This window comes from Lactuca saligna, chromosome 6 (assembly GCF_052625555.1).
Source record: "Lactuca saligna cultivar CGN05327 chromosome 6, ASM5262555v1, whole genome shotgun sequence".
Taxonomy (NCBI): Eukaryota; Viridiplantae; Streptophyta; class Magnoliopsida; order Asterales; family Asteraceae; genus Lactuca; species Lactuca saligna.
In genome coordinates, this window is record NC_136422.1 from 143735168 (window position 1) to 143756521 (window position 21354).

A 21354-nucleotide genomic window follows, 5' to 3' on the forward strand; every position below is an offset into this window, starting at 1 on the left:
TTACAATCTACTTAGAAAGAAAAAGTCTTTCTTAAATTACTTTTTGAACAAGTTGTAGGTTTTGCAAAATGCATTTAATTTTGTGTAATTATAGTATGGTCATGGTTACAAATATTGTCTTTTGTAATTTAGGATGACTTTGTATTTTGTACAAACATTATTTTCTTTTTGTTTGCGGATTTGAAGATTCTGGTTATATATGGTTATATATAGAACGTGTTATTATTGATGAAGTTGCAAATTGTTAAGCGTTCATATCTTTCATCTTGAAATGCGATTTTTTCAATCAAGCTTTTGTGTAGACATGAGATTTATGTTTTTTCTTCTATTTGATATGGGGTATAAATTAAGTTTTGCATTTCCTCAAGCATATAGGTCAGTGCAGTGCACGAAATGTAGCCAAGTTGCCATAATATGCAGAAGAACTGTCGAACACAAGATGTCGATGAAATTGATAATCAAATATTTATTCAAAGAGCATTATTTGATATCATAAAGGGGACAATCACACAATAGCATGTTTCCACATAGAGAATGTCATAATGTTTTCAGTCTTTTTCTCTTTTCGAATGGTAAATGTGGAGTGTGAATCAAATCACCCAATACTAACAAATATTGGCTACGTCTATAACTTAGGGCAACATTATATTTTCTACATCGATATGCAAAATTCTCTTTTGTTTGCGAATTTGAAAATTTCAGTTATATATAGAATGTGGTTTGCAATTTGTTAAGCGTTAATATCTTTCATTTAGAAATGCGATTTTTTCCATCAAGGTTTCATGTGTACATGATATTTGTGTTTCTCTTGATTACTATGGGGCATAACTTTAGTTTTACAGTTCCTTAAACATACTAAGTCATGTAGCACACGGAATGCAACCAAGTGATCAAAATATGGATAAGAAATTGTAGAACACAAGATATTAATGAGATTGATAACCGAATATTTATTCGTAGAGCCTATTTATTTGACAGCACAAAGGGGACAATCATCCACTAGTATGCTGCCACATAGAAAATCTTCTAATTGTTTAAGCCTTTTCACTGTTTGGATAGTAAATATTTATGAGAACATGGAGTTTGAATCAAATCACCTAATGCTAACAAATCTTGGCTTTTTTGTGGTTTAGAGTAACTCTATAATTACTACAACATTATGTAAGATTAACTTTTGTTTGCATATTCGAAGATTATGGTTATATATTGAATGACATTATATTCATGAAGTCATAATTTCTTAAGTGTAATATCTTTCAACTTGAAATGTGATTTTTTTCAATCATGGTTTCATGTAGACATGATAATTATGTTTGTCTCTCCTATTTTCTAGGGGGGCATAACTTCAATTTTGCAAGCATACTAAGACAGTGTGGTGCACGAAATGTAACCAGTTGATCCTAATGTGCAGAAGAAATTGTAGAACACAAGATTTCAATGAGACTGATGATCAAATATTTATTCTTAAAATATACCGATTTGACCCTATAAACATGGCATTCACCCAATAACATGTTGCCACTTATAAAATCTGCTAATTGTTTTATTTTATTTTTTATTTTTTTATTTTTTTTCGGATGGTAAATATTTCTACAAAAATAAAGTGTGAATCAAACCCATGTTTGTAACCAAAATAGCAAAGAATCAAGTAAATATTCTTTGAATATCGGTATTCAAAACATACGAGCATTGTGTAAATTATGAGTTTCAGGTTATTCTTTTTACTATTAAATATTTTATTGCACCACTTAATATTTGGTTGCTACTTTCATACATAGTAAATCGAGATGTTACATGAGACTAGCTACATGGTACACCTAAAACCGCATACTACGGTGGCCAAGGTGGAACAGCAGTATGCAGTTCACACAACATCGACCCCTATTGTTGTTCTGCAGTATGGCCACCGTGAGATGGTAGCTTACTGCACCTCTTTTGTGTCCTTTTTGTGAAAAGGGACATATGTGACCAATTAAAAAAAGAAAAGTAAATAAAATAAAATTGTTGTAAGGTGTACTATGACACCTATCAGTTTTGTTGGGTGATAGAAAAAATAATGTGACGATGACATGACGTAATATATTCTTTACAGTAGTGAGATGTGGTTCTCGTGAATTTGACTGATACCTAGCACAGTTACATACAGAAAACATGATGTCAGGTCTATTAGCAGTAAGATAACGTAATGAACCTATCATGCTTTTGTAAAGAGTTAGATCAACTGCAAGTTTATCTAATGAAAGTGTCAGTTTTATGCCAGTTGCCATCGGAACTCGTAACTTTGTGCTATTCGTCAATCCAAACTTCTCTAGAAAATTCTTCGTATATTTTCCTTGATTGATAAAAATACCTTCTCTGTTTTGACGAATATTCAATCCAAGAAAATTATTGATTTTTCCCATCATGCTCATTTCAAACTTGCTTTTCATCAAATTTTCAAATTCACAAGACAAGGCAGGGTCAGTTGAGCCAAAAATAATATCATCAACATAAATTTAAACAAGCATTAGATGATTCTCAACTTTGTTTCGAAATAATGTGGGATCAACCGATCCTTGTTTAAATTTAGATTGTTTCAAAAATGAAGTTAACGTTGCATACCATGCTCGTGGTGCTCGATTCAAACCATAAACTGCGTTATCTAGGATATAAACATGATCAGGATGTTCTTCGTTAATAAAACCTAGGGGTTGTTCAACATAAACTGTCTCTTCAAGCTCTCCATTTAAAAATGCACATTTCACATCCATTTAATAAACATTAAAGTCTTTATGAGTTGCATAAACCAAAAATATACGAACAGTCTCGAGTCTTGTAATAGGGGCAAAAGTTTCTTCGTAATCTATACCTTCTTGTAGAGAATATCCTTTAACAACAAGCCTGACTTTGTTTCTAACAATGTTTCCATCTTTGTCGGTTTTATTTTTGAAAATCCATTTTAACCCGACAATCAAAACATTATTTGACTTAGGAATTAATCTCCAAACCTTATTTCGAATACATCACTTCCGAACTTCCAATTGCATCATCTCGTAAGCTTCAAAACTTCAAGATAACTTCGGTCTTCAAATCCGCGTAATATGAAAAATTCAAGTTCGAATTTCCATATAAAACTTTTGTGTACTCTTCGTAATATGAACAAACCCCTATATTTTCAGGAATTACTTGGGGGCAATTTTTGGGACCAAGATCCTTACAACATCCAGGATCCTAAAATATTCAGGATCCTCAGCAACATCAGGATCCCATCTAATTACTGTTATTTTTATTATTATTACTTATAACAGTCATATTTTGTCTATAACTAACACGTGTACAGAAAGAGTCAAATGAAGACCTATTCTTAATGAAGAAGTGTTTCGATAATGCAAAAGACCCAAAATACTTGGTCAAATAACATTCATGAAGGTTGTCATAGAGGATCCCGGAAATATCAAACTCATGTCGTGTAAATGTAAACTCATGCAATGTAAATGTACTCATGAGATCTACACGAGCTGTATATATTTACTCATGAAGTCCACACAGGTCGTGCGGGTGCCCAAACTTGCCCATTGCATGATTTTTGTCCCATTTGGTTATTATTCTTTGATGTATTGGCTCTCAAATCTTCCATAGACCTTCCAGTTGACTTATATGGATGTAATAATTATTAGTACCATGTTTTACTACTAAAACATCTTATTTCATTACTGAATTAATGATTAAATGTCTTAATATTTCAACATTTTAAATGAATTTGATGGAAGTCATCAAACTTCAAATTTAGGCCTTAAGTATCATTTAATCATGTATTTCATCTAGGTTGACTCTAAATATAATAATAAAACCAAATGACTTCCTAAACATGTTATTAATCATTTGAAGGCATCATTACACAAGGATTTACGACTCAAGTGAGATAATATGGTGATATTAACAACCAAAAGCTTGATCAGGTTACATTGGAATCACATAAGCTTCAAATTATCACAAATCCTTTTATAAACCTAGATAATCACCAATAAGTTTCAATTTGAGTTGGTGAATTAGACTTATGAGATTTCCATGAGTTTTAGTTGATTAAAACTTAAGTCATTAGTAGATCTTGAATGACCATTCAAGTTCTAAGTCACACATGAAATCTTTAAATTAGATCCACAAGTATGATTATTAAACATTGAAGGATTTCAAATTTCAAATAGAGTTTATAGAGTTAAATCCAAGTAAAAAAAATAACATCATATTCATGAGAGAATACTCAAAAATTGAATTTCACCTGTGTTAGGGCTTTGAAGCTTCCAAAACACCATTTAAACTCCATATTTAAGCAATGAATGAGAATAATGAAGATATAATAGGAATATAATACTTGGAACTAACTTGAAACATCATCAAAACACTCCTAACATGATAGATTCTTGAATTTGAAAATCACCTGAAACCCTAACTCGATCTAAATGAAGAACAAAGATAAAAGTGTAGCTTCCAGTGATCTAATGGCTAGTTCTTCCTCTTCAAGCATACTTTAAATCCCCTTTCTTTGGTAAAAATCACACAAATATAATAGAATCACGTGGAGCTCTTACGCATTCAAAATCATTTTTTTTGTCCATCTTAGAATTACTTAATCATCTTTTCAATATTCGGTATCAAACAATTTGTATGTTAGAGTGTTTTTTTAGTATAATCTTTTTGACAAATAAAAAAGGAAAACCAATAATATTGTTCAAAAGACATTGGTCAAGTACCAAATACATCTATATATTATTTTCAGTTGAATAAAGTTCTTACAAATAATTTTTTTGATTGATTTCTTTCATTTCTTATGGAACATTACAAAAACAATAATAAAATAAATAATAAAAAATAAAAATAAACAAGATTCTGGTAAAGGAACTGATTCGTACACAATGATTTTTCTTCATACAAAACATGTGTTTTAAAATTTTGTATGGTACAACTCTACAAAACATAAATTGTTATGTACGCAGAAAAATTGTTGTGTAACATTCTCAATAATACTAGTCAAAGATTAAGAAATGGTTGTCACAATCTTTTAAAACAACCTCAATGATAATGGCCAAAGATCAAAAAGTAGTTGTTACAACCTTCATTATAATTTTTACCAGATAACCTATTAAAAAATTAATACAATTTATGAAATTCTAAAAACTATAATAAGTAATGTTTATAATTAACTTTCCATTTTTACTTATTTTCAGAATCCATAATATGATTTTCAGAATACATAATATGACAATTTTATAAATATCACATATACGACCCATTATTACATTTGGATCATTAATTGGCTAATAAATGCAATTGGCCTTATCTGGCTTTACTTTCTCAGGGTCAAATTTGCTAAATTAAAAAAAAAACGTACAATTTTTATTGAGTATGTTACTACTTCCCATAACAACAGTAATCTAATTACTTAAACAATTACTCTGGAAAAAAGAATTAACCTTAATATATCTTCAGAATAATTCCACTCATTTCATGCTTCCCTATTGCGTCCGTTACAAACCATTCTGCATGCTCTCTCTTCTCTTGAATCGTCGAACTTCCGTTTTCAAACGTCGAATTGCACTTGTAAGTTTTCATAATCGATATTTTCTGTATGGTTAGATCTCATAGCTATATGATTTTGTTGATTAAAATGAAATGATTGTATAAATTTCGATGTGTTTTTGTAGGAGCTAATGAGCAGTAGCATTAAAGGACGACTTGTTCACCCCAATCAGATGTCTCAGCCTCCGGAACCTGATCCCGAAGCGTCGATTACACCATCAGGTAGTGATCCTGATTCTTCTTTAAATCTGATGGGTTTTCAATTTAGTTTTAACGAATCGGCACAAACCCCTAATTTAAACCCAAATTTTGATAATGAAACATTGGATCATTATACAGATGAGCAACTGGAAGAATCTGTTTTGAAAAAAATAGAGCTTTTGTACATCAAAGCTATTTCCCAGCTTGTTTCATCAGGTTATGATGAGCTTGATGTTTTCAAAGCTGTATTGAGGAATGGACATTTTCATGGGAAAATGGATCCATTGTCTAACATTCTACATAACGTCCAGATACATCTGAGTACTGACGATAATGGGTACAATGATAACTTAGTTAACCCCAAGAAGGTGTTTGCTAATCTGAAGCAGTTGAGAGAAGCTACACTCATTTCTTTATTATGTTGGTTGAGGAAAAGTTATCCATTTATGAGAAGAAGGGATGCAATGTGTTGGTTACTCGTGTCTGACCTTAATTCAGTTCGTGTCAACTCATCAAAAATCTCTAATGATGATGGTGATTGTGTTAATACACAAATGGATGATCAACATCCAATTTGGTCAGAATCCACTCCATCAATGCTTGTCCTTTTAAAAGATAATGCAGACTTTTTAGCTACAGAGTACAAAAGCTTGGATGAGGATTCTTCAGTTGCAGTTGTAAAAGATAGTGAGGTAAGTCTTGAAGGTTTTTGTATGAAGAACCAAACATCTACCAAAAGTATCTTGAAAAGATTTAATGATTTGGATCCAAATGATGAGATACTTATGAGTTTAATGAAAGAAATCAAGGATCTTGATACACAAATCAAGGAAAAAAAGAAGTGGGTTGATGCGAAAGTTCTGCAAGCAGCAAAAAGGTTGTGTGAAGATCGCAATGAGTTGAAGAAGTTAAGAATGGAAAAGGAGGATAACGAATGGACTAAGAAGCAAAAGTCACCTGTTGATATTGACCACCCCACCATGAAGAATCTCACTAATGCAGAGATGGCTTTGAGGGCATCAAATATAGAATATGATCATGCACTAATGTTATGGAGTTATCTTGAAATCGAGAATTTAGAAATTAGAGCTGACATTATGGCTTCAAAGTTGAGTGCTTCTGAGTCCGTGACTTCAATTGTTCAATCTGATAAAAGGGAGAAGAAGCATCTCAAGAAGATTTTGGCATGGGAGAAACAAAAGGGTAAGTTGGAGGAAGATATTACATCTGAGAAACAAAATCTCATGGAGATGGAGGAAGAAATGATTCAAGTTGAAGCATCTAAAAGAACAGCCTAGGTATTTTGATTTTCTTTCTATTCTTGTTATATGTTATCATTATTGTACGTATATATAAAAATCTTTAATCTATTTTTCATTTTAATCTTTCTAAAACAGGAAAAATGGAGGGAGGAAAATGAATCCAAAAAACACGCTCTTGCACGTGTAGATCAAGAAATGATTCTCAAAGAACAAACCATATCAGACAACAAAAGAATCCAAGAATCATTACATGCAAGAATTGATTTGGATTTGAAATGCCAAAAAGATGACATACAAAGACTCGAACAAGAACTCTCACGAGTCAAATCTTTAAATGACCCGAATCATTATTGGACTAGTCTTTTTGGGACCCGCTTTGGAGATGATACTGTTGGGCGAATGCTTCATGGATCTAGTGATGAAGGTGATGAAAGCGATGATGAAGTTGACCATGAATGTGTAATGTGTGGTGAAAATGAAGTTTCTGTGGTTTTTTTACCATGTGCTCATGAAGTAGTTTGTGGTGTTTGCAATGAGGGTCTTAAGAAGGATGAATGTCCAACTTGTGGGGTTGCGATTGAAGAAAGGATTCGTGTTTTTGGTGGAAGTTCTTAGTTTTGGATGTGTTGTGAACAATAGGTTTGTAGTGGGGAGCATTTGTGTATTTTATTTTCTTAATAGTAAGAATTAGGATTTATGTTGTTGTGGTGCAAGTTTGAATTAATAGTAAGAATTAGATTATATGTTGTGGATTAAGTTTTTCGTTTGTCTAATTACTTAATATGCTATTGAGAAAGTGATGTTCACAAAAAAAAAAAAATTAAAAAATTAAAAAAAAAAAATGGGAGTGTGATTTACTACTAAATAGCCACATTTTTTCAAAACTATCATAAAGTAATTACAATCTACTTAGAAAGAAAAAGTCTTTCTTAAATTACTTTTTGAACAAGTTGTAGGTTTTGCAAAATGCATTTAATTTTGTGTAATTATAGTATGGTCATGGTTACAAATATTGTCTTTTGTAATTTAGGATGACTTTGTATTTTGTACAAACATTATTTTCTTTTTGTTTGCGGATTTGAAGATTCTGGTTATATATGGTTATATATAGAACGTGTTATTATTGATGAAGTTGCAAATTGTTAAGCGTTCATATCTTTCATCTTGAAATGCGATTTTTTCAATCAAGCTTTTGTGTAGACATGAGATTTATGTTTTTTCTTCTATTTGATATGGGGTATAAATTAAGTTTTTCATTTCCTCAAGCATGTAGGTCGGTGCAGTGCACGAAATGTAGCCAAGTTGCCATAATATGCAGAAGAAACTGTCGAACACAAGATGTCGATGAAATTGATAATCAAATATTTATTCAAAGAGCATTATTTGATATCATAAAGGGGACAATCACACAATAGCATGTTTCCACATAGAGAATGTCATAATGTTTTCAGTCTTTTTCTCTTTTCAAATGGTAAATGTGGAGTGTGAATCAAATCACCCAATACTGACAAATATTGGCTACGGCTGTAACTTAGGGCAACATTATATTTTCTACATCGATATGCAAAATTCTCTTTTGTTTGCGAATTTGAAAATTTCAGTTATATATAGAATGTGGTTTGCAATTTGTTAAGCGTTAATATCTTTCATTTAGAAATGCGATTTTTTCCATCAAGGTTTCATGTGTACATGATATTTGTGTTTCTCTTGATTACTATGGGGCATAACTTTAGTTTTACAGTTCCTTAAACATACTAAGTCATGTAGCACACGGAATGCAACCAAGTGATCAAAATATGGATAAGAAATTGTAGAACACAAGATATTAATGAGATTGATAACCGAATATTTATTCGTAGAGCCTATTTATTTGACAGCACAAAGGGGACAATCATCCACTAGTATGCTGCCACATGGAAAATCTTCTAATTGTTTAAGCCTTTTCACTGTTTGGATAGTAAATATTTATGAGAACATGGAGTTTGAATCAAATCACCTAATGCTAACTAATCTTGGCTTTTTTGTGGTTTAGAGTAACTCTGTAATTACTACAACATTATGTAAGATTAACTTTTGTTTGCATATTCGAAGATTGTGGTTATATATTGAATGACATTATATTCATGAAGTCATAATTTCTTAAGTGTTAATATCTTTCATCTTGAAATGTGATTTTTTTCAATCATGGTTTCATGTAGGCATAACTTCAATTTTGCAAGCATACTAAGACAGTGTAGTGCATGAAATGTAACCAGTTGATCCTAATATGCAGAAGAAATTGTAGAACAAAAAATTTCAATGAGACTGATAATCAAATATTTATTCTTAGAATATACTGATTTAACCCTATAAACATGGCATTCACCCAATAACATGTTGCTACTTATAAAATCTCCTAATTGTTTTTTTTTCAGATGGTAAATATTTCTATAAAAATAAAGTGTGAATCAAACCCATGTTTGTAACCAAAATAGCATAGAATCAAGTAAATATTCTTTGAATATCGGTAATCAAAAAATACGAGCATTGTGTAAAATATGAGTTTTAGGTTATTCTTTTTACTATTAAACATTTTATTACACCACTTAATATTTGGTTGCTACTTTCATACATGGTAAATCGAGATGTTACATGAGACTACACGGTACACCTAAAACCACATGCTACGATGGCCAAGGTGGCACAGCAGTATATAGTTCACACAACACCGAACCCTATTGTTGTGATGCAGTATGACCACCGTGAGATGGTAGCTTACTGCACCTCTTTTGTGTCCTTTTTGTGACAATTGACATATGTGACCAATTAAAAAAAGAAAAATAAATAAAATAAAAGTGTGGTAAGGTGTAGTATGACATCTATTAGTTTTGTTTGGTGATAGAAAAAATAATGTGACGATGACATAACACTGCAATAGTATGGTAAGTATGATATGACATCTTACGACCTAAAATTTAAAAATGTTATTTGGCTACGAAAACATGATTTTGGAAATCGTGAAATGAAATCTATAGAAATAGATTTACACACATACAAAAAGTGGAGCACATAAAAAACACAATCATATAGTAAAATATATGTGATTTGGTCGAGAAACTCATAAAATCCTACCATTAAGGAAATTCAAATTGCCTTCCATAAAATCATAGGTTTCAATTTCAATCCTTCTTTATTTGTATAAATAAGTGAAATCTCTTTTATTTACCCTATGGATTCTTCTTTTGTTACTAAATCTTGAAGTTTATTATATATCAATATATCATGTGTTTCTTGATTTGGTGTTGTAGATGGATAAATTTATGTTTACTAACATGTATTATTTTCGTTCTTTTTAGCTAAAAGTAGTCTTTGAAATTTTGGTATAGAAAAGTTTAATAAAAAGGTAATTTACATAAAAGAATAAATTATATAAATGACAATACCCTGGGCTCATAGATACAAGAGTCAGGATAGGAAAAGGGATACTATTTGTTTTCCCCTTTTCAAGAAAGTAATGAAAACCTGCAATATGCAAAACTAGAAAACAAGCAATAAGATAGTATTTCACAGTAGATGGCTTCCATAAAAGAAGCTTATACAAGCAGCAATTACAACATTTCCTAGCAACAATCGATAAAAATGATTATAGCTTAGGGGTATTTTCGTATTCTTACTATAAAGCATCAAATAACACTTAGAAAATAATCAACAACCTTTATATAGAACATAACTTAAAGAACACATTTTTATGTGCATTCCTGAAACTACATATTCAACTTCATCCATAAAACTCAAATGGAAACTGATCTTCACTTCCAAATATTCCCGTAAAGCTTTGGTTTCCTGAATAAGGTGACATGTATGCAAATCGACTTAGATCATCAACAAGTTCAACTTCATCTGTAAAATTCGAGTATGATGAACTTGGTGAGATCTCAAATTGGTGATTAGGTTGCCATGGACTCATTGAGTGTGGTATCTCGTTCATTGTGAAATTCCCTAAGTGCCCTTCTTGTCCTTTCGACTGTTCCTACAAACCCCAAAACACGTTTAATAATACTATTCTTAAAGATCATTTTGTAATCTTGTAGGTTGCATTTGTTACATTACATATGGGTGGACAAACTTTCTAGGTTTGTTTTCAATGATGAGGATGAGGGCATTTACTTTTTTTTGGTAAATGAGAGATTAAGAAACTCTCTATCCCAACTTGTTCCAACTTTTTTTGTGAGACAAAAAAATTGCAGTTTTTCTCTCATTGACATCACTTCTAGACCTATTTTATTATGTCAAAAAACTCTAGAATATATGTTTTATCATATCATGTCATGTCATGCTGGTGTTTAGGAGTTGAATATAACTAGTTGTACCTTGGAAGAATCAAGAATCAAATCGGGTGAGACCCAAAAGCTTGAAGAATTGTTGAGGCCTATTGATGAAGTTGGTTCGTTCTCGGATGTAGAAATTTTCTCATAAGAAGTTAGAGGACTTGATAAATTACTCTCATCGCCTATATGGGATCCTGTTTGAAGAACCATTTGCTCATTTATAACTCCATTAGAACTATTTCCGACTTCCATGGTTTTCGGTTCACTATTAACATAGCTTATTTTTGACTCGTTCTTTTTTGTCACACGACACAATGCATAAGGTCCCTATAAATGCAACTCATCATTAGATTCTTCAATCCCAAAGCTTTTAAAAAAACTATTAATTATAATGTAAAATTCCTAAAGAAAAAAAAACATTCCATACTTTCATTATTTAGTCAATTTAGCGACTTAACAACTATTTGCGATGATTAGACCATTATATAAACTTGTTTGGCTTTTAAAGAAACCATTACTTCCCTCACCAATTTGTTAAAATATAGAAAAGTACAATGTATCGTTTACAGTTTATCGATTTAGTCACTCTAACTATTTTTTTTTTTCTTATTATAATAATAGTACATTGGTTATATTTGTTTTAACCTTTAAAAAAACCATTTTTATCGGTTACCAATTTTGTAAAGGCTAAAATACAAAAAGATACAATGAGCTTTCATATATTTTTTTTATTTATTTAGTCGTAAAACTATTATTATATAATTATAATAATAATAATTGAATAACTAAATCAATAAAGATTATTCGTTTGGTTTCTATATCGAGAAAATTGTAAAAGCACGTCGATGGTTTCTCTGTATTTTAACCCTTTTAACCCTTGTAACTAGAAAAATGGTTTTTTTTTAAATAGTCGATAAAAATTGATGATAAATTATCTAAATCAATAGAATAATGAAAATACTTGTGTTTTTTAGTACAAATATCTTGAGATTTATACCTGAAAACTCGGTGCACCTCCCGAAACATCATCACATAATCGATACTCATGCATCACCCAATCCGTACGATCACCTAATGGTGCTCTACCACGATAAAAAACTAGGGTTTTACGATACCCCACCAAAGAAGATCGGTCTCTTGAAAACACTTTTCGATCTTTCCCTGTGGCTTTCCAATACCCCGCATTTGTAGCTCTATTTGTACGCGATCCATTCGGGTACTTGCGATCACGTGGCACAAAAAAGAACCACTCCATATCGCGTTTTGGGAGAAAAGATTTATCTGTAATTAAACAATTAACACACCAATTAAAAAGTATATCATGATTAAAGGACTCCAATATTTTTGCTTTAAAGATAAAAAGAAAGATTCTACAACAAGATTATCTTCTGAAAAGTTTAGTGATCTGTGTGATTCGTTTTTTTACCCAAAAGAGCTCAAAAACCGATCCTTTTTCAAAGTGATCATGAAATGGGTTTCGTTTGGCATTAAAATAAACAGGTTGCGTGCTTTCAAAAGCTTCAAGTTTGTTTCTAAAAAATCGAACTTACCAGGCAATTCCCATGGATCAAACTTGTACAATTCGATAACTGGAATCACTTCGAGTTCAATTTCAATCCCTTCGACCTTTCTTTTAAGGTAATACCCGATTAATTCTTCATCTGTTGGATGAAACCGAAACCCTGGTGGCAATGTCGCCCCTCCCATATTTTTTTAAAATTAATTCACAGAAAGAAACTATAGAACAAAAACAAGATCAAAATCAGCTTAAAACTTAAAACAACAATGTTGAAAAACTATCGGTTTTGTTAAGTATCCGTATTGTATCTATTGAAAATCTGAAAAATCCAAAAATAAAAACTTTTCTCGACACAGAATTTTATCTCAACAATCGCAAGCAAGTTCCATAGAATGCATCCGTTGTTCAACAAGATCATCTTCTTCAAAATATTCAACGGATTCTTAACAATCGAACACCCTCCCCCACTAAAAAAAGATTTGATTTTTGGAACACCCAGAAGCAAAAAAAGGAGTAGAAATTCAAATTTTGTTAATGGGAGAAGAGGGGAGGTTTAAGTTTCAGATGTAGATGGGTTTTATACAAGATTTTTGGGGGTAAAAAGTGTAAGTTTTTATATTAAAGAATATAAAGAACATAAACACCGAAAGTTGAATGGTATGTCTGAAGCTAAAAACAAAAATTCCACAAGAAGGGGCCGAGAACCACCATCGAGTTCACACCTGAAAACGGTTATACCCGCCATTAAAGCTCCAATGGTGGCCGTTGAGTTCGTTTTACAATTTTTAATGCATAATGTACTACTCATGATGTTAATTTCATCTTCCAAATTAGTAATTCATACATAAATTAGTTTTATTGATAATAAATAAATAGTTTTCCAAATATATTATTTTATGTAATTTTATATTTATCATATAGTATATCATTTAGTTTTGTTTACCAAATTTATTTACTTCATCTCGCAAACTAGTTTTTCAAATAAATTTTATTTTCAGTTATAATTAGTTTTTCGGTAGCGCATCGAAGGTAACCTTAAAAAGTTTCAAATTTCAATCAACGGTAGAAAAAATAATTTTATGACATAATAATAAAATTAGATATAAAAGGGTCTTTCTCTACACTTGATTAGAATTTTCGACATGTAATAAGAAGCAATTTTTTTATTTTCAATATTAGGATTTTATAAGTTGTTTAATTTATGAATGTATGATCCTTAATTTATTTAGGGTTAATATTCTACTTTTGGGATTGTGTAATGGGCATTTAAGGAATCGGGTTCGAAGTGTTTCTATTTTGTAATATGATATGATCCACAAGTAGAGTTGGGCGGTTCTCCCATTAATTTGTAGTAGAATTATTTTTATTTTTATTAAAAAATTTAGATCTATATAAATATAAACATATATGATAATTTAATAAAAACTTACAAAATATTATATTCTCTTTAAAAAATTCAAGCCATGTATTTGTCGATATGGAATCAGCAATAAAACAAAATACGAAGGTTAAAGAGATGTGAAGAGGGGATCAGCAGCAGCAGTCCGTCCAACATCTCCAAAAAGTATGTTCAACAGTTCAAGCAATGTGTCAACATCCCAATGTTTTGATTTTTCAATTAAACTTTATATATATTACAAATTACACTTTATTGTTTTTTAAATAAAAATAAAATTTTCCTAATAACTGGAGACGATTATTTATATACAGTTTATTATATTATAAATAAATAGAATAAAATCTTAGTTTTTCCATATAAAAGTAAAATATTACATTTAATATTATTTTGAGAAATAACTGTTCTAGTTGTATTAAATTTCTAGCAAATCTAATTTATTACACAAAAAGATAATGCCTTTTTACCTGCTATAGTATGTATAACATGTTATTTTTTCAGATATATATTTTTTGTCCAATTTTTAAGGTTTGTTATGAAATTCTGTTAGGAATTTGGGCCATTTTTTTTTTAAATTCACCCTAAAATTAAATTATTTTTACACATTTACTTTTTATATCATTTTTTATAGTTTTTTTTCTTATTATTTTTGAATTAAATTATTTTTACACATTTACTTTTTATATCATTTTTTATAGTTTTTTTTCTTATTATTTTTGAATATTTTATACTTTCTGTTAGCCTTTTTAACTTGTATTATAATTTTTTATAAGGTTATTTTACACTTTTATGCAACCTTTTAAAAGTTATTTTACACTTTTATACTAATTATTTAAACTTTTCATTAAAAAAATTTAACCTTTTAATAATTTCTTAAATTTTGTAACTTTTTTATAACCATTTTATCTTTTTTATTTTAAAACCTATTATAAACTTTTTTTTGTATAGAAAAACATGAAAAAATGTGAAATGTGAAAAACATAAGTAAAAAATTATAATAAAAAAATTGTATAAAAGTGTAAAAAGAAATTTATATGAAAGTTGTAATCTAGGTTTAAAAAGGCTGTAAAAATATTGTAAATTGGTAAAAATAATATAAATTGGGGACAAATTTGATGAAAGGAAAATTGAACAAAATTTAAAGTGCAAAAAATAAATAAATGTAAAACTCAGGCTAAAAATGTAAAACTGGAAAATGACATAATATGTGTTATTTAAAGAGAAAATTACATAAAATACACTAAGTTTTTGATTTTGCTATTGTGTTTTATTTTTTTCAATTAAATCATGAAGTTTATACTTATGTGGTAAATTTAAACAATTGATCAGTTTGGTTCAAGTGTTTTATTTTCTTACTTGCTGACTATACAAAAACCTGATGTGGTTCCACATATGATCTAAAGTTGACAAACATTTAGGTAAACTTGATGTCTTTTATGTAATTTTCCCTAATTCAAACTTTATAATTTTATCAAAAACAAGTCTTACAAAAAATGACCATAATTATGTAGAAAAGTGTGCTGGAAAAGTGTTTGTTGTGGGACAGGAAGTTTTGGAGCAAGTTAATGAAACCACATTGTGCTGAATCTAAACTTAGAAATTGAGGCGGCGTCATGTCTAGCTAGTGGCTAGAGCTATACTAGGAGAAGATAAGCCTTACGTATTTAATATTTTGTGTAGATAATTGTTGTAGTTTATTCAGATCCTAGATTTACGGCTAGGCAATTGGTAGCTTGGTAGAAATACACTGTATAAATATGTATCTCTTGTAACCTAATTAATATATGAAAAACGGAAGACTCTTCCACCAATCTCTTCTATTCGTTTTCACATGATATCAGAGCATACCTAATCCGTTCGAATAATCTATCGAAACCTTCGAAACCATACCGAATTCGTAGAACATGGGTGACAAAGGAAGCTCTTCAAACCCTCCTCAAGTCATCATTCACACTGATATAATGTTTCCCACTGGAGGAGTCATTCTCGATGACTCGAATTTTCCCCTGTGGTCGCAACTAATGGAGATGAGAATCAGAGCTAGAAACAAATATGGCTACATCACAGGTAAAACAACGAACCCCACAGAAGGAGAAAAAGAGATTGAAACCTGGTTTCTCGAAAAGTACAAAGTCAAAAGCCGGTTGATTGATTCGATGTCCCCATCGCTCATTCACCGGTTCATACATCTCCAGATTACAGCGGAAATCTGGGAAGTTGTATCCTAAACCTTTTACAATGGGTCTGATGAGACTCAATAGTTTGAATTAAATAGGAGATCATTCAACACACGACAAACGGGGCGTCCTCTGGCAACATACTACAACGAATTCATAAGCATCTTTCAAGAAATTTATGCTCGTTTAACTACTCAGGAAGAATCTGTGGGTGAAGCTGTCACTGCAAACAAAGTCAGGTCACGATTCCGGGTCCATATTTTTCTGGCAGGATTGGACTCAGAATTCAACCAATTACGAAGTGAAGTGATAAGAAAGGATTCACCACTGAGTTTGGAATCATGTTATGCCTACATACAAAAGGATCAGAATCAGAGACAACCCATAGATGAAAAGGTACATGAGCATGATGGTATGGTTCATCTGGCAACTCGAAATCAGCCTCAAAAAGGAAGAACCTCGAACAATAAAAATACACTCTTGTGTACCCACTGTACAGAAGATGGAAATTCTAAACTCAAATGCTACGAAATTATCGATTATCCATATTGGTGGGACTTTACAAAGAAGCCAAGGAAGAAAATCAGTCAAGCTACGATAGCCACTACAAACTCTGCCAACGAAACAAATATCATAGTTGTTGCTCACACATCCACTGGTATGTACCCACATAATTTTACAAAGAATGATATTTGGATTATAGATACATGAGCCACTGATCACATGGTTAACGATTCGTCTAAGTTAGCCACTTCACCTGTTCCAAAACAATAAAAAAAAATACATACTACAAATGGTGACATGGCACATGTAACTGGTGAAGGCCCAGTGAGATTAACAAGGTCTATAGATCTCAATAAAGTTCTTGTGGTTCCATCCATATCCTCGAATTTATTATCAGTTAGTCAGATTACAGAAGCTTTTAATTGTTATGTGATTTTTTCGTCGGATGAATGTGTATTTCAGGATATAGTGACTCATCGGATTCTTGGATTTGGTACTAGACGTGGACGGTTGTACTATGTTGAAGAGAACCATGAAGCTCAAGCTTTAAATACTGGAGTGAAGCATGCAAATAAATATGTGGCATGGTTGTGGCACAGGAGATTAGGGCATTTGCCCTTTACTTATCTTAGGAAGTTGAAACCTAGTTTATTTTTAAATGTAATGGATCATGAGTTTAAGTGTGGTGTGTGTGAGCTAGCCAAAAGCAAACAGATCTTGTATGTTTCTAGTGATAATAAATTGTCTATTCTGTTTATGGTAATCCACTCTGATGTATGGGGACCCGCTAAATTTCGTACACCAAATGGTGCCCAATACTTTGTTACTTTTATTGACGAATGCACAAGAATGATTTAAGTATCTATTCTAAATTCTAAAGATGAGGTTTATCAAGCTTTTCAAGAATTGCATCATACTGTGAAAACCCTATCCCAAAAAGAAATATGAGTAGTTCAATCAGATAACGAAGGCGAGTACATAAACCACAAGATCCAACAATTCTATAAAGAAAATAATATCCAACATCAAACCTCATGTGCAAAAACACCTCAACAAAATGGCTTAGCCGAGAGAAGGAATAGACAAACACTCAAAATTATAAGAGCCTCCTTGTTTGACATGAAAGTACCACAGGCATTCTGGGGAGAAGCAGTTCAATCAGCAGCTTACCTAAAGAATAGAACACCATTGAGTATTATTGAATTTAAAACTCCATTAGAAAAGCTGCAAGAGCTCATGAATTTTCCTATACATAATGGACTGGAACCTCGGGTATTTGGGTGCAGTGCGTATGTTCACCAAAATATTTGTAAACTTGAACCGCAAGTCGTTAAGTACATGTTTATTGGATACACAAAAAAAGGTATAGGTGTTACGATCCCAAGACTGGTACGGTGCATATAATGTGGAATGTTGCATTCCATGAGTCTAAACCCTACTTTGGAGATGTGTCTCCGCATCAGGGGGAGAGTATATATGAAGCGAACATACATCAAAGAAGGGTAAACATAGATGAGCTCATGATAGATACTCTAGGAGAAATCCTAATGGAAACTACATCAGGAGAAACCCTAATCAAAGAAGAAGAGGAAATTGTGCAAGATAGTACAACCATCACCATGCTAGAACCGACCACCACCATGCTAGAACCGTCGCACCACCACAAAAATTTTCAAGAAGATACTAATGATAACAAATTTTTTGTTGATGATGTTATGCAGGAAACCGAATAAAAAAGGGAATCAAGATTTCCTCCTCGTGTCAAAAGAGGAGTACCAAAGAAACAGTATGAACCTGATGTGAGAGCAAAGTCAAAGTACCCAATCAGCAACTTTGTTTGACAATAAAAATTAGCAAGTTCACATGCCCTGTTGGTGAAGGAATTGTCAATTGTCGCTATCCCTACGAGCATACAAGAAGCCTTAAAAGATCCCAAGTGGAAAACAATCGTCAACAAGTAGATGGAGACGTTACAAAAAAACGATATGTGGGACCTCGTGGAACTCCCTCCGGGAAAGAATATTATGGGATGTAGATTTATATTCACAATAAAACTTGACGAAAAAAGGGAACATAGATTAGTATAAAGCACGACTCGTGGCGAAGGGTTATACACAGAAATATGGCATTGATTACGGGGATACATTTGCACCGGTCGCAAAAATGACACGATCAGAATATTAATATCAATTGCAGAAAATGAGGATTGGCCAATTCAGCAATTTGATGTGAAAAACGTCTTCCTAAATGGGTGTTTGGAAGATCAAGTGTATATGGATTTGTCTCCGGGAATAAACTACAACGGGAAAGTGTGCAAGCTCAAGAAAGCATTATATGGTTTGAAACGGTCACCTTGGGCGTGGTTTGGACGTTTTTCTAATTTTATGAAGAAAATAGGTTATAAACAAAGTGATGTTGATCACACTCTATTTGTGAAAAAATCGGGAAGATTACAACCTTAATTGTGTATGTGGATGATATGGTGGTCACCGGAAACGACTCAGATGAAATAAACAAACTTCGGTCACTTCTAGAGAGGGAGTTTGAGCATAAGGACCTCGGGACACTAAAGTACTTCCTTGGGATCGAAGTTGCAAGGTCTAATAAGGGAATTTCTATGTGTCAAAGAAAGTACATTCTAGATCTTCTCGTTGAAACTGGTATGTTGGACTGTAAGCCAGTAGACATACCGATCGAAGTTAATCAAAAACTCTCTAGCTCATCTGAACAAGTCGCGACAAATAAAGAAAGGTACCAAAGGGTGGTTGGGAAGTTAATTTATTTATCTCATATGAGACCGGATATTGCATATGCAGTAAGTGTAGTTAGCCGGTTAATGCAATCACCAAGTGAAGACCATATGAATGCGGTGTATCGAATTCTGAAGTACCTCAAGTCTTGTCCAGGTAAAGGCTTGTTTTTTGGAAAAAAAAATAAAGGTAGTGGTGTATTTGGTTACTCAGATGCAGACTAGGTAGGAGATTGAAATGATGAAAAATCTACATCTGGTTACTTCACGTTTGTTGGCGGAAATCTTACTATGTGGTGAAGTAAGAAACATAAGGTAGTGGCGAGGTCAAGTAATGAGGCAGTGTTAGAGGGATGGCTTATGGTATTTGTGAGTTTCTTTGGATCAAGAGGATTCTACGTGATCTCGGAATTGAACAAAGGTTTCCAATGAAGTTGTATTGGGACAATGAAGCTGCAGTGAAAATTGCAACCAATCCTATGCAACATGACAGGACGAGCATGTTGAGATTGATAGACATTTCATAAAGGATCATTTAGAGAGGAAGACTGTAGAGCTTCCACACGTTGCCTCAAGTGACCAACTAGCATATGTGCTAACTAAAGTTGTGTGTGGAAGATCATTACATTGCTCTCTTAGCAAGATGGGAATGTTTGTCACACCCCCAAACTGGAACGGCGGAAACGTTCGGGGGCGGATAACTTCATGTGGTAACGTAACAAATGAATACATAGTAAAGAAAGCAATACAACCATCATATATATAATTGAGAGTTTACATTGTTAAAAGAGTACATGTTCAAAACCAATTACAATATGATGCCAAAAATATGAATTTAAACTGGCGCCGCAGCGTTCCTTCTTCAAAAAGTTATTCGGTACCTGCAATTACTGAGTCCCTGGGACACACAAGTAGTTTTGAAAGAGTAGATCAGCATTTAAGTTGGTGAGTTTCATAAGTATTAAATGAAAATGTTGCATGAACTAAATTGAAATGGTTTGTTTTTGTTCGTTGGTTCCTACAAAAATCCCATATTTTCTACTGGTATAAATGTAGCCTTAAATCAAGACCAATGTTTGTTTCTAGAAGATTTATGTTTTTCCCGTATGTGGGTAGTGGTTTAGAAGTACCAAAATTGTATCACAATTAGGTTTTTCATGCCTAAAATAGTTAATTTATGTACATATAAAATTTCCAATACGTCTGAAAAACCCCGTAAATCAATGTGTTTTTAATACTCCATGTAAGTTTTATAACCATGCTATTAACTAGAAATGCCTATACACAACGTTCTTCAGGCGTTGGAATGTTCTGACGTTTGTCACCCCAAATGGTGTACTGTAGCTAACAGTCAGGGCGCGAGGTTTTCAATCCCGTATAGATCTATACACAAACACCATGCTCCCCCTCCAAGGGATTTTGGTATATAATACAGGACTTGAAATGTGTACTCGAGCGTACGTGAAGTTTAATGTCTCACAAAACTTAGTATAAAATAGATTTACGTGTGAAAATGTTTGTTTTTTCTTGTATATGAAAGTAACTTCTTGAAATAGTATTTCCAGTATGTAAAAGTTCGTAGTGTTCTCGTAAAACTATACTTATTATAGTTTTCTAAAAGTGCGTTTCGTTTGTATAGTAATCCCTAGTGAAATGCTCACTTATTATGAAAAGTATAATTTT

The 21354-nt window shown here is 32.1% G+C and overlaps 2 protein-coding genes across 3 annotated transcripts; one reads left to right on the top strand and one right to left on the bottom strand.

Moving 5' to 3' along the window:
* Positions 1-5058: 5058 nt before the first annotated feature.
* On the top strand, positions 5059-7634 carry LOC145002970 (MND1-interacting protein 1-like). Its single transcript, XM_078962146.1, has 3 exons — positions 5059-5076; positions 5682-7028; positions 7155-7634. The coding sequence occupies exons 1-3, from the start codon at positions 5059-5061 to the stop codon at positions 7632-7634; spliced, it is 1845 nt and encodes a 614-aa protein (XP_078818272.1).
* Positions 7635-10536: 2902 nt separating this feature from the next.
* On the bottom strand, positions 10537-13399 carry LOC145003320 (NAC domain-containing protein 71-like). 2 transcript variants are annotated; one of them, XM_078962452.1, is made up of 4 exons: positions 12877-13399; positions 12324-12607; positions 11369-11653; positions 10537-11022 (listed from the first exon to the last, which is right to left on the bottom strand). In XM_078962452.1, exons 1-4 carry the CDS (start codon positions 13031-13033, stop codon positions 10777-10779), a joined length of 972 nt encoding a protein of 323 aa, XP_078818578.1. In that variant the 5' UTR covers positions 13034-13399; the 3' UTR covers positions 10537-10776. The 2 variants fall into 2 exon arrangements, with proteins under 2 accessions (XP_078818578.1, XP_078818577.1); XM_078962451.1 differs by having other exon boundaries at positions 10537-11028; positions 12877-13396.
* Positions 13400-21354: the final 7955 nt, after the last annotated feature.

Excerpts from the sequence above, each read along its gene's own strand:
- LOC145002970 (XM_078962146.1), top strand. Across the intron at positions 7,029-7,154 it reads TGGAGGAAGAAATGATTCAA|GAAAAATGGAGGGAGGAAAA; the intron begins GTTGAAGCATCT and ends TTTCTAAAACAG.
- LOC145003320 (XM_078962451.1), bottom strand. The coding sequence starts at position 13,033 with ATGGGAGGGGCGACATTGCCACCAGGGTTTCGGTTTCATCCAACAGAT. Across the intron at positions 12,608-12,876 it reads TGATCCATGGGAATTGCCTG|ATAAATCTTTTCTCCCAAAA; the intron begins GTAAGTTCGATT and ends GTTTAATTACAG. Across the intron at positions 11,654-12,323 it reads GAGGTGCACCGAGTTTTCAG|GGACCTTATGCATTGTGTCG; the intron begins GTATAAATCTCA and ends TTGCATTTATAG.